Source organism: Catharus ustulatus, chromosome 22 (genome assembly GCF_009819885.2).
Source record: "Catharus ustulatus isolate bCatUst1 chromosome 22, bCatUst1.pri.v2, whole genome shotgun sequence".
Lineage (NCBI taxonomy): Eukaryota > Metazoa > Chordata > Aves > Passeriformes > Turdidae > Catharus > Catharus ustulatus.
Window position 1 is genome coordinate 11,043,881 of NC_046242.1, and position 12,490 is coordinate 11,056,370.

The following is a 12,490-nucleotide window of genomic DNA, read 5'->3' on the forward strand; positions in this document are numbered from 1 at the left end:
GGGGGTGGGATGAGGGGAGTCCGGGCTGTGCGGAAGGCACGGGCTGGGGTGGTCAGGTGATGAGGGAGTGTGTTAGAAGAGGGTCTTTGGGGTTGAGGGGGCTTTGTGGAAGGCAGGGACTGGCGGAGAAGCAGGGGCTAGGAAGAGGTCGGGGGCGTCTGTGGCCGACGGGAAACGGCCGGGGCGGGGGTGCAGTGCCACCGCCAGGGGCCGCCCTGCGCGGATCGCTGGCGCCGCGTATGCGCACACGGAAATTCCCCCCTCCCGGTACCGGTCGCTGACGCGGCGGCGGGAATATGGAGGCAACAGCGGCGCTGGGTGGGTCGGGGCTGCCGGGCGCCCTCGTCGTCCTCATCCTCGTCCTGCTACTGGCGGTCGCGCTGCACCGCTCCGCTCCGTGGAAGACCCCCACTGCCCCACAGGACGGTGAGTACCGTGCGGACAATGGGGCACCGGGCAGCGCGGAGCGTAACTGAACCGGACCCACCAACCCCTCCGCTCCCGCAGGACCTAGGGCGAACGGGCACGCCAGGCCGGAGGAGCCGCGGAAGGCGAAGCCGGCGGCGAGGGCTCGCAGGGAGAAGCCGCAGCAGCACAGCTTCGCACACCGGCTGCTGGTCGCTGCGCTCAAGGTAGCACGTGTGCCCGGGGCCGGTGCCTCCCTGTTGCTGATGCCAGTGTGCTCCTCGGTGCTGATGTGCTGCCGGCGCTCAGGCCGGTCTCTTGCCGGTGTCCCACCCGGTGCCGGTGTCCTGCCGGAGTCGGTGCAGGTGTCCCTCTGGATGCTGGCGTTCCGCCTGTGCCGGTGTCCCTCTTTCCCCCGGGGTGCTGGTGTCCTACTGCGCCGCCCCTCCTTCTCCCTCCCCCTCCCTCCCCCACCGCGTTCTCCGTGACCACTCTGTCTGCAGGGCCACAGCAGCCCCGTCACCTGCCTGGACTTCAGCAGCAACGGCAAGTACCTGGCGTCATGCTCTGAGGACCGCACGGTGCGGCTGTGGAGCACCCGGGATCTGGCGGGGCGGGAGCACCGCTGCCTGCGCGCCAACGTGGAGCTGGACCACGCCGAGTTCGTTCGCCTCAGCCCTGACTCACGGTACGGCCGGACCTTGTACTGGCACCGAGATGTCCTGCAGAGCCGCCAGTCTCACGGCCGAGCTGTGGTGGGATCAGTGGTGTTGCTCTGGAATGGGTGTAGGCAGCATCTCTCACTAGGTCATTACAGTATCACTGATTCATGGCCTTTCCTGAGAGCAGCTGGCACTTAATCACTGAATCACAAAGTTCAAGGTGGAGGGGACCTCTGGAGATCATCTAGTCCAGCTCCTGGTGTGTTAATGTGTTTTTCAGGGCAAATATCCCAGTGCCCAGCTTGCTGGACCCATGGAAGGTGCCTGCTGAGGTCACTGCCAGCTGACTCTGCAGCTGGAATGTACTGCTGAGTCTCTCCGGTGGTCAGGGGAGCTCTTGCTGGGGGGGAAATTTCATGGAAAAGTGTGTTTTGGCTTTTTGAAGTGGTATATTTTAGAAGGAGAGGAAGCGATCTCGTTTCCTGGTGTGGATAATAAGTTCCATTCTTTTTCATTCAGTGTTGCAGTTGAGCCACCACAGGGAGAGAACTTGGTGCCCTTGTAAATATTTTTACCTGCCAGCGTATCCCTCTTCCCAGGTGCCCCTGAGTGACCTGGGCTGAGCTGGGGCTCAGAGCCTGTACCCTCCACAGGGCTTTCATTGTTTGGCTGGCCAATGCTGAGACTGTTCGTGTCTACAAGATGACCAAGAAGGATGATGGCAGCTTCACCTTCAGTGCAACTTCTGGGGACTTCCCAAAGAAGCACAAGGCTCCTGTCATTAACATAGGGATTGCAGAGACAGGTATGGAAATAAGCTGCTCACCTCTCCAGATCAGCTTTGAATTCCTTGTGAAGCTACTGGATTCAAGGTGTTGGGAGTTTTTGGCATTCTCAGGGCCGTGTACAGCACCAGTACTGAACTCTGTAGTCTCTTAGGTTTTTTTACTTAATTTGCTACTGACTGAACCAAAAGGTGTTGTTTCCACGCCAATTATGTCCCTGTAACCAGCTCCCCAATATGCACAGTCTGTTAATTTACATTTTCAGGGATGCTGTTGCAAAGAGGTCTGGTCTCAATATTGAGAGGATCGCTGTTCTCTGGGCCGCCAGTCTTTCTTTAACCAGTCATAAATCTCTCTAGTGAGTTCATATGGTCTATCTTGAACTTCTGGGATCATCTATAACAGAGGTGGGGGTGGGTGGGTGGAAATTACATTTTAGTGGTAAGGGCTTGATGAATTAATGCATCAGGTATGTGCCAGTGGCAGTTGGAAGCAGGTGGATGTGAGTTTGCCTCTGTAACAGGAGAGCAGGGAAAATGTTAACTGAGACTGGAGCTGTGAAAGTGAAAACTTAAACGTGCAACAAGTAGCTGGAAGGTAAATATGCAACTCCCTGCCTGGGCTGAGGTGGCAAAGGGGAAGTGGGAACAAGCAGGAGTCCAGCATAGGCACAACCAGAAATCATGGATCATGGTGGTATGACTGGGATTCAGTTGCCTGCCTGCAATCCACAGCTTGAAAGGTGCTTGTCCTTGAGCTGATTTTGGACATGCAGGTCAGGTGGAGTGTGCTTTACTCTGTGGCACAATCTAGTGCAGCTCCCAGCTCTGCTCGTGGGGCTCAAGGTCATGAGTACAGGGCACACATGGGCTCAGTGCCTGCTGCTTGATCAGGATCCAGAGGAGTACTGAGGCATAACCAGGAGCTGAGTCTTCTGATACTGCTCTTTACTCTATCCTAGGAGACTTATACTCCTTGGATTTTGGTGCTGCTGCTGGTTTTCTCCAGCTGCAGGGAGAGGTTGTCCTGGGGGGTTCTTTGAGTCTGTGGCAGTATTAGGTCTGGGGGTTCCCCTGAACTTGGCCTTTTTTTCCCCAGGGAAGTTTATCATGACAGCTTCCAGTGACACCACCATCCTGATCTGGAGCCCAAAGGGAGAAGTCCTGGCCAGCATTAACACCAACCAGATGAACAATGCCTATGCCACAGTGTCACCCTGTGGGAGGTGAGTGACAGGCAGGATTCTAGGCTGCTCCTTTGCCCAGAATAACAGCAGTTCAGACCGTAGGCAGTTAGTTGTTACTGTAATGAAGTTTTCTAGGCTTCTACAGTATAAAAAGGTATTTTGGCCACTGGGAGATGGAGCTGATAGGGGCTCAGGCACTTGTGTGTTGCCATTCTGCCTCAACGTTGCTGTTCTGGTAATTTGAGAACAGCTTTGGCCTCAGGTAGCAGAGGTGGGACAGAGCAAATGGCCTATACAAAGAAAACTGTATTTTGAACTTGTCTGTTATCTCTTAGATGTTAATTAGAAAAGTAAAGATTTTTTTTCTGGGAGATCTGTTTATTGGAAAATCACTTGCTGCTGTAGGTTGATTTTTCTTGCTCCTGGTGTGAGGAGTTTGGGACTCAAAACATTTAACTGTTTTGCTTTGATGGAGAGTTTCTCATTCCTGAGTTGTTCTGGTGCCTTCCTTAATGTTAAGGGAAGGGCAGGTTTCAGGGAAAAGTGGAAATTCAGCTAACCAGACTTGAATGCAGGAATCAGGACAGGTGTGCAGAGCTGTGGCCCTGCCTTGTTCAGGTCCTCTGTAAGAGGCAGCCTGTGTCTCTGCTTGTTCCTTCATGCAGGTTTGTGGCATCCTGTGGTTTTACCCCTGATGTGAAGGTGTGGGAAGTGTGTTTTAGCAAGAACGGAGACTTCAGGGAGGTGACCAGGGCTTTTGAGTTGAAAGGCCACACTGCTGGTGTACAATCCTTTTCCTTCTCCAACGACTCAAGGAGGTATGTGTGTGTTACCTGCACTGAGTTACCCTCAGGACATGTAAGCTCATCTCTTCCACAGTTAGCCAGCTGCACCACTGAGCTGTGGGGGGTAAAACCAGCCAAATCTGGCTCCTATGTATTCCCTGCTCATAGGAATCTCATGTAGTTTAATATGACCAAGTGCTGATGCTGCACCTGGAACAGGGCAACCCCCAGTATCAATCCAGGCTGGGGATGAACAGATTGAGAGCAGCGAGGGGGTGCTGGTGGGTGAGAGCTGGATATGACCCAGCCCAGAAATTCCCCTGGGTTGATCTCACAGTGTGGGTAACAAGGGGGAGGAGAATTCTGCCCCACTCAAGTGAGACCCCACTTGCAGAGCTGCCTCCAGCTCTGGGATCCCAGCACAGGACATGGAGCTGCTGGAGTGAATCTAGAGAAGACACCAAGATGATCAGAGGGGTGGAGCAGTACTGCTGTGAGGAAAGGCTGAGAGAATTGGAATTGCTCAACCTGGAAAAGAGAAGGCTTCAGGTTATGTAACTGTGGCTTTCCAGGACCTGAAGGGAACTGACAGGAAGGATGGAGAGAGATTATTTACAAGAGCCTGGAGTCACAAGGTTTCAGGCTGACATGGGCAGGGCAGGGTAAGAGGTGCCACCCTTTTTCCACACACTCACCAATGCTCTCTCTTGGCGGCAGGATGGCGACTGTGTCAAAAGACGGTACATGGAAGTTCTGGGACACAGATGTGGAGTACAAGAAGCAGCAAGACCCATACTTGCTTCTGACAGAGCAGTGTGCAGTGCCGGAGCCATGCCGCATTGCTCTGTCACCTGACGGCCGCACAGTCGCTGTGGCAGGCAGCACAGACATTGTGGTGTGCAACACACGGCGCGGCGAGGAGGAGGAGCGCTTTGTTGGCGTGCACAGCCACCCTATCACTGACCTTGGTTTTGACACCACTGGCCGCTATCTTGTGTCCTCTGGAGATCGCACTATCCGTGTCTTCCACAACACTGCTGGGCACCGTGCTGTGGTGGAGGAGATGGAGGCCATGCTGAAAAAAACTGGGAACAAAGCCACACGGGAGAGGCTGGAGCAGCAGATCTCCAGTGCTCTCAAAGCGTTGGCTGCTATCTATGGCAAGAAGCACTAAGCTACCCACACAGGAGGTAGCTGTGCTCCGCCTTTGGGGATGTCTTTAATAACTGTGAACAGCAGTAATAAAAGAGTGCCCAGGTCCTTCCTTTCGTGCTCTGTGATGGGTGGGACAGGGCTGGGGACAGTGACGTCTCCCATTGTCACACTCCTGGGTTGTTTTCCTCCCTGGGTATGGATCATCAGTATCCCATGGAAGTGATTGCTAAGGCAATGCCTACGACTTTTCCTGAGCTTAGAAACGGGAGTTACGTGGATTTGGGGTTGGTTTTTTTGGTTGGGGTTTATTTTGGGTTTTTTGTAGTTTTGTTTTCCAGAGGAGCTGCCAAAGCTCAGTCTTTGATGCTAAACGGTGGGGATTCTGCTGCAGGGCACGGAGCAGTGCTGTAACGGTGCAGCAGCCTTAGGATGGCCCCATGCTCCAGGCCCGGGGTGTTAGGGTGATCTCACGGTGGCGTGGAGCATGACTTGCCCCAAAGGAAGATGGCGGCGCACTGTCGCCTCCCCTGAGCGTCGTTTCCGTGCCCACTGTGGGGCGTGTAGGTCTGCGCAGGCGCAGCAGCCGGGGCGTGTCGGGCGTGGTGACGCAGGACGCGCAGCGCGCGGGCGGGCTGCGCAGGGCGCGTGCGCGGGGCCGGGTGCGGCGGCGGGTGCAGCGGGACCAGTGCTGCGGGGCTGCGTGCGCCATGTCGGGGCGCTCGGTGCGGGCCGAGACCCGCAGCCGCGCCAAGGATGACATCAAGAAGGTGATGGCAGCCATCGAGCGCGTCCGCAGATGGTGAGGGCGGGCCCGCGGGGGGGAGGGCCCCGCCGCCCTCGCGCAGCCAATCACCGCACCGCGGGGTGCGACCCGGGAGTGCGCGCCCAACCAGCGGGTGCAGGCGGGGGGGCGGCGGCCAATGGGAGTGGGGCGGGGACGGAAGCGCTCGTGATGGGCGGCTGATCCAGCCAATCACAGTGTGGGGGGCGGGGAACGTGCTGCAGGGTGCTGAACTGACGCTCCTCTGGGCCAACCGGAGCGTGGCGGGGCTGGCCGGGTTTGTTGCCGTGGTGCCCCAGGCCCGGTCCGCCCCGTCAGCGTTGTGTTCTGCAGGGAGAAAAAGTGGGTGACGGTAGGCGACACGTCCCTGCGGATATTCAAATGGGTGCCAGTGGCGGACAGTAAGGAGGTGGGTACCGCGCGTGGAGACGAGCCCGGAGTCACCGCCCACAGACAGCCTAGCCCTCTTTATCGACTCCGCTTTAGCTGAGCTCTGAGTCTTCCCCAGCCCTACCGACCACCGAAGCCCCCCAAGCCACTTCCGGGCCCCCCAGTTCTGCCGAACGCTACAAACCCCCGCTGAGCCGTCCCCGAGGCAGCACCCGAGCCCCCGCTGAGCTTTCCCAGCCCTGCTGAGCACCCTTGAGGCGCCTCCGAGCCCCTCCTGCCCTATCAAGATCCCCTGAAACCCCCAAGCTCCTGATCCCTCCCTCAGTTGACCCCTGAACCCACCCAAGCCCCACTTGAGTCCCTTCTGAAGCTCCATGTGCCCCTGTCAAACCTTCTTAGGCCCCCTCCCCCAGCTCCAATAAGCTCCTTCAGCCGACCTGAGCCCCTCCGAATTATCAAGCCCCTGTCTAGCCCCTTGAGCCTCCTCCTGCTCCCCCTAAGACTCTCTGCCTGACTCCTCCAAGGACTGGCTTTACTCGGTGTCATTCCTAGATGGGCATCAGCTCCTCCTCTTTCCTGATTCCTAGTCCCTTCATAGACGGAGTTTTGCCTCTCACTTAGGAATGTGCCCCCAAAGCCAAGGGAAAAGACCAGTCTGAGCATATCCCTCTGGGCTTCTGAGACAGAAAGGGGAATGGCTCCTCTGGAGCAGCATGTGTTTCTCTGACATTGTGTTTGTGCTTTTCTTTCTCTTCTTAAGAAAGAGAAATCCAAATCGAGTAGCAGCACAGCCCGAGAGCCCAATGGCTTCCCAGCTGACACCTCTGCCAACTCCTCCCTCCTTCTGGAGTTCCAAGGTGGGTCTGGCTGAGCTCCCTTCAACAAGGGGAAAGATTCCAAGGCTGTACAGCAACTGGGACATTGCTGGTACCGTGTGCTGCCTGTATAGGGAAGACGAGTGCTTGCTTCAGAGCACTGGCACGGAGTGGAGAGCTATGGAGCTGAGCTGTGGAATTGGGCTGATCCACTTCTGGATTGCCCCTGTCCAAACTGTTCATTTTTGCTGTCAAAGAGTCTTAATGTGCTGTTTCTGGGTATCTTCTGTGGGAAGCTTCACAGCTAACTGGAGGAGTGGGGTTTCCTGCTCCCCCCATTCCAGTCTCTGATTGGTATAAGCCAGTAGCCCCCTGCAGCCAAGGGTGAAGGGGCAGAGGATGGCCCTTGCCTTGCTTCTCATCTGGGTACTGTGGTACAGCCAGGAGAGGCTCCGGCAGTGTCAGACTCACTGCTGAAGTAAAGTGTACACATCTGCCCACCCCCACTCTGCCAAGGAAAATCAGGAATGTGCTGGCACTTCCAGGAGATGTGGTGGGATTATGTTGCAGGTCAGCAGTTTGGGAATGGGTGTGCCAGACCTGCCTCCTCACTGGGAGACAGGTGCTGAACATTAATCCACTTGTTGCTTCACAGAACAGGAACAAAACCCTGGTAACACGGCAGGAGATTCCTGCCCTTGGATGCCCAGGGTCCTCCCAGGATGCAGATGTGGGATTTGGCAGTGCTCATTCTCATTCCCAGGGCAGGAGGATTCTCTCTCCATTGGCCAGTTGTGTATAAGATTCCCGCTGTGTTCTGGAGGACAGTCCTGCGCCTGACAGCCCTTGGGCTGATGGGGAACAGTCAATCCCCTGACTGAATCTCTGACTGTGCTCTGCCTTCTCCACAAGGCCCCAGCTTTCAGTGCTGCCCTGGGCTGCTGTGCCCCTGGGTCAAGGTGCTCTTCTTCACCAGGTGCTGTTTCTGCAGATGAGAACAGCAACCAGAGCTCCCTATCTGATGTATACCAGCTCAAGGTGGACAGCAGCCCCAACTCCAGCCCCAGTCCTCAGCAGAGCGAGTCCATGAGCCCTGCCCACACGTCTGACTTCCGCACGGACGACTCGCAGCCTCCCACCCTGGGGCAGGAGACCCTGGAAGGTGGGTGCTGGACTGGGAAGGGAGGAGGCAGATGGCTGGGCTCAGGGAAGGCCCCTCCAGGGCTGGTTGGTGGTCTGGTGAGTGGCCTTGGCACTGCTGCAAGCTGACAGGGCATTAGAGACTTCTTTTGCTAGGTGTTCTGTCCTGCCTAAGCACTGAGCTGGGTGCTGGGCCTGCATTTTTGTTGACCCACCTGTTCTCCCCAGAGCCCTCCCTGCCTTCCTCAGAAGTGGCAGATGAGCCTCCCACTCTCACAAAGGAAGAGCCAGTCCCCCTTGAGACTCAGGTAAGGGAAGGGGGATTGAAACCACCTCTAAGTGTGCATGGATCCAAATTGGCCCTTTGACCCTTGTTGCTGCTTCTTGTAGCAGAAGCTTCTTGGTGGATGGAGTTGTTCTGCAGTCCCAGAGTGCCCCCCTGGGAGCTCCCAGAACCTCCTGGTTTACTGAGCTTTGGTCTTTATCCCCTGCTTCAGTGTTGAAGTGTGAGGGAAGGATATGGGAGTGTGGGAAAACAATGCTTCTGGCAAGCTCTAGGGCTGGAGTGGATTTCCATTGCTGGTGCCCTGGGATCTGTGCATAGGTGACTGCCTAGGGTGTCCCCATGGTGTGACACAGCCTTGTCTAGGTGTGCATAGCTTGGTGTCACTGCCTATGACCTCTGGCTCTTGCAGGTAACTGAAGAGGAGGAGGACTCCGGTGCGCCACCTCTGAAGAGATTTTGTGCTGACCAGAACTCTGTGTGCCACACGGCCTCGGAGAGCTAACCTGCCTGGCCCGGCACCTTCGTCAGCCCCTTGCAGAGCCACCTGGCCCCCCCAGGACCAGCGCTTCCCTCCAGCCTGCCCCTTCCCCAGTGTTGGGGCTCTTACCACTCGCATCAAGTGTGCCCTGTCCTGCCCTGCCCTGCCCTGCCCTGCCCTGCCCTGCCCTGCCCTGACCTACGGATGGGGCTGCTGCCAGTACCTGCAAATTTGCCTCTATTTATTGGCTCCCTCTCTCCCTGCTCCATGCCCTAGAGCTGGGGGTCTCCACTGCATGTGTGGGGGGGTTCTCCATGGGGCTCCCTGCTCTCCATGGTCCCCAGGACACTGGCAGATGCTGTTTGCCTGCTTGTGGCTCCCCTGCCTGCCCTTCCCCTGGGTGCTGGGAACAGGAGAGCCACCTTCCACCTGCTCCGGGTGATGTGTCCACTAGGCTGTGGGAGCAGGTGCTGGTGAGTGTGGGGAGGAGTGAGGGGAGGCCAGCAGGGACCCACTGGGACGCTGTGCAATAAGCTGCTAGTTTAAGCCATTCATACTGGGAGAGATGGGAGCACTTTTCCCCTCCCGGAGGGCAGGTACTGACTGGCCTCAGCTCTGCCGCGGGGCACAACTCCAGCCGGGTGGAATTGGCAGTCCCTCCGGGAGCCACTGACCTGTGCTGGGGGGCTTTGCCCCGGCCTAGGTACCTGTTATCCCCGGGATGCAGAAGGAAGCGGCAGGGTGCTGGAGCCCCCGGGAAGCACTCCCGCCTTGGGGCTCTGCCGCCCCCCATACCCGCTGTCCCCCCAGCCTCACTCTCCCCTAGCTGCCACTGCATGTCCCGCCGAGTCCCGCCGTGATCGAGCCTGGTGAAGCTGGAGGCGCGGCCGCGCGTGGAAGTGGAAAGTTATTTTAGCACTGAATAGAATATTTTTAAAATTAAACTGTTTGAAATACAGATGCAGAGCACGATGTCGGCCGCGGAGGGCCGGGTGGGGAGGGGCGGTGCGGAAAGAGAAGGGTAGGGAAGTTTCTGCTAAACGGGGCCTGGTGCCGGCAGTCACCGCCTGCCGCGCCCACGGAGCCGGCCCGGAGCCCGGTTTCCCGAGAAGTTCGGTCAGCGCCCGGTCCCCGTTCCCCACGCTTTCCTCCCTGCTTCTGGCCGGCGCTGTCCGGAGCGGGCGGCGGGCACAGTCCCCGAGCCGAGGCGGCAGCACCGCCCGGCAGAGCCGGCTCGGGGCAGGTGGGAGGGAAAAGGAGCCCAGGGCAGCGCCTCCGCACTGTGCACGGCCCGGGCCCCGTTCTCTGCCCGCTGCTCAGCCGTCCCTGCCCACCCAGGGGGCTCTGCCTGCGGCTCCTCGCCGTCAGGGACCGCCGGGGCCGGGAGAAACACGCCGCGGCTGCGGGAAGCGGGGATGTGCTTTGGACGTGACTTCAAGGCAGTGCTAGAGCGTCCCAGCAATTCCCATCATTAACCCGCGGCCTCCGCACCAGCCCGCTCAGACCTGACTGCCCTTGCAATAAATAATTTTAATTTTCACTTTTATTTTCCAACGTTTCCTTTTCCCCGAGTGTTCTTGGTGCCGATACCGTGTGTGTGCCCTTCTTTGCATGTCCAGTGAAGGGTGGTGGAGCTGGGGAATGGTCTAGAGCACGTTTGATAAAGAACGGCTGAGAAACCTGAAGAGCTCAGTCTGGAGACAAGGAGGTTCAAGAGGTACCTTCTTGCTCTGCACTACTCCTTGACAGGAGGGGGTAGCAAGATGAGCGTTGGGTTCTGCTCCTACAGTGGCATGAGGGGAAACACTCTCAAGTTGTCTCAGAGAAGGTTTACGTCGGGCATTGGGGAAAAATTTCTGCAGTGAAAGGTTTGTCCAGTTCTGGCACAGGCTGCCCAGGCCAGTGGTGGAATCACCATTTCTGGAAGGATTTAACAGCTGTGTAGATGTGATGCATGGCACATGTCCCCTGAAGCCTCAGGGATTGCACTGTCAGAAACAAGGCTTCTAAATACTTTGCATGGGTGTAGCAGGGGAGTAACCTGCTGCTTTTTGTTAAAACATGGAGCTGTGGAGGCTCGGAGCCAGAAGGTGCTGACACAAAGCTGCACCACTGCAGCTTGACCGCTGGATTGTTTTATAGATCCGGCACTTTGGTTTATCCTGCGGCTTCCAGAGAAGTTCCTGAATTCCTGAGGAAGAAAAACTGTGCCAAGTGCCACAAAGAGAATGGACTGACCCCCAAGAGAGCTGTTGGGGATTGGGTTTTCTTGCCTTTTCATTTTTTTATCTTGTTGCTTTTGGAATTTTTTCCCATTGAGTTGCTAAGAGACACTGATGGCTGGGTGCTTGAGACATCGGGGAGTGGGGAGGGGGAACTCCTCTGTTTTTTGGGAGTTTCTCTCAGACGGACAGAGACACTGCACAGGGGCTGGAGCAGTTATGGATTTTTCTGCTCTCGCTCTTTGGCACTGGAGAAGGACGCTCAGGCTGTTGCTTACTGCGGGAGAATTCACTGGCACCTGAGGGACTTGTCACCATTTGCTCGTGTGCCCCGGAAATCCTGAACTTCGCCTCTCCCCGCCCTGCTCAGAGCCGGGCTGGCCCAACACCGCTGTTTTTTCACTATTCTCCACGCCATAGCCCACACCCTCCTGCCTTCCGGGGGCATTCTGCAGCTACCGCCGTCCACCACCCCGGGATTCTTTGCTCGTTCCTGCCGGCTGACGGTATCTGCATGAAAGGGAAAAGTGTTGCAGCCGATAGGACTGTTACTGGGTCCCTGGTTCTGTTTGTTTGTTTGTTGCTAATGTTGTTAATGTTTTGTTTTGCCTTGTTATACATACCAGTAAAGAACTGGTATTCCTATCCCCATATCTTTGCCTGAGAGCCCCTTAATTTCAAAATCATCATAATCGGAAGGAAGGGGTTTACATTCTCCAATCCAAGGGAGGGCTCTGCCTTCCCTAGTAGACACCTGTCTTTCAAACTGTGACAAGAGCTCCGCTGAGTTTTGATGGGGGAGCAAAAGAGACTCCCCTGAACATCCAAGAGCACAACATCCAAGATGCTGTGGCCAGGTTTATAAAAAAAGATGAAGTGCTGGTCAGGGAGGTCCTGGGTTTCACAGAGCCAACATATATTGAATTTTAAAAATGCAGTACAAAGACTAGCTTGTAATCTATTAGAAAAAAACCTTCCTACATATGTCTCTGCCTTTGCAAACGCTGAGGGCGGATATTTAGTTTTTGGTGTGGATGACAATGTGAAGTCACCAGGACCCAAAGTAACGTGGAAAAAGTAGCCTTAGAACAAACAGTGGCTGATGCCGCCAGCTCAATGTCTGCTCATCACTTCTGTGGCTCTGCAGTTGGCATGCAGATCCAGATGCACATTGTGACCAAGCAGGCTCTTCACGGTGCTGTACCTGTGCCATGCATAGAACTGTCCTGCTGCTCTGTGTTCAATGGTAACCCTCAGTCCTGGATGGTGCTGGGCATTGGCAGGAAGGAGAGTAGGGGGGACTGGGACCAGGCACCGACCAAAAGACTGAGCATCGGGAAATGGATTGAACTCATGACAGCTGCAGACCCACATAAAAACTGCATTTATGTTACTGTCAA

The 12,490-nt window shown here is 56.3% G+C and overlaps 2 protein-coding genes across 4 annotated transcripts; both read left to right on the top strand.

Moving 5' to 3' along the window:
- Nucleotides 1-68: 68 nt before the first annotated feature.
- On the top strand, nucleotides 69-5,083 carry TBL2 (transducin beta like 2). The gene is made up of 7 exons (XM_033078522.2): nucleotides 69-426; nucleotides 508-632; nucleotides 909-1,093; nucleotides 1,721-1,872; nucleotides 2,951-3,077; nucleotides 3,704-3,856; nucleotides 4,541-5,083. Exons 1-7 carry the CDS (start codon nucleotides 297-299, stop codon nucleotides 4,995-4,997), a joined length of 1,329 nt encoding a protein of 442 aa, XP_032934413.1. The 5' UTR covers nucleotides 69-296; the 3' UTR covers nucleotides 4,998-5,083.
- Nucleotides 5,084-5,631: 548 nt separating this feature from the next.
- BCL7B (BAF chromatin remodeling complex subunit BCL7B) lies at nucleotides 5,632-9,826 on the top strand. Of its 3 annotated transcripts, none has more exons than XM_033078474.2 (6): nucleotides 5,632-5,777; nucleotides 6,093-6,168; nucleotides 6,910-7,006; nucleotides 7,941-8,126; nucleotides 8,333-8,412; nucleotides 8,800-9,826. In XM_033078474.2, the coding sequence occupies exons 1-6, from the start codon at nucleotides 5,686-5,688 to the stop codon at nucleotides 8,890-8,892; spliced, it is 624 nt and encodes a 207-aa protein (XP_032934365.1). In that variant the 5' UTR covers nucleotides 5,632-5,685; the 3' UTR covers nucleotides 8,893-9,826. The 3 variants fall into 3 exon arrangements, with proteins under 3 accessions (XP_032934365.1, XP_032934367.1, XP_032934368.1); XM_033078476.2 differs by having other exon boundaries at nucleotides 7,956-8,126; XM_033078477.2 differs by having other exon boundaries at nucleotides 5,640-5,745.
- The last annotated feature ends 2,664 nt before the right edge of the window (nucleotides 9,827-12,490 follow it).

What these genes read in the sequence shown, in the direction of transcription:
- BCL7B (XM_033078474.2), top strand. Translation starts at nt 5,686, where the DNA reads ATGTCGGGGCGCTCGGTGCGGGCCGAGACCCGCAGCCGCGCCAAGGAT. An exon ending in ATCGAGCGCGTCCGCAGATG is followed by an intron (nt 5,778 to 6,092) that starts GTGAGGGCGGGC and finishes TGTGTTCTGCAG; the next exon opens with GGAGAAAAAGTGGGTGACGG. An exon ending in CAGTGGCGGACAGTAAGGAG is followed by an intron (nt 6,169 to 6,909) that starts GTGGGTACCGCG and finishes TCTCTTCTTAAG; the next exon opens with AAAGAGAAATCCAAATCGAG.
- TBL2 (XM_033078522.2), top strand. Translation starts at nt 297, where the DNA reads ATGGAGGCAACAGCGGCGCTGGGTGGGTCGGGGCTGCCGGGCGCCCTC. An exon ending in CGCCTCAGCCCTGACTCACG is followed by an intron (nt 1,094 to 1,720) that starts GTACGGCCGGAC and finishes TACCCTCCACAG; the next exon opens with GGCTTTCATTGTTTGGCTGG. An exon ending in CATAGGGATTGCAGAGACAG is followed by an intron (nt 1,873 to 2,950) that starts GTATGGAAATAA and finishes TTTTTTCCCCAG; the next exon opens with GGAAGTTTATCATGACAGCT.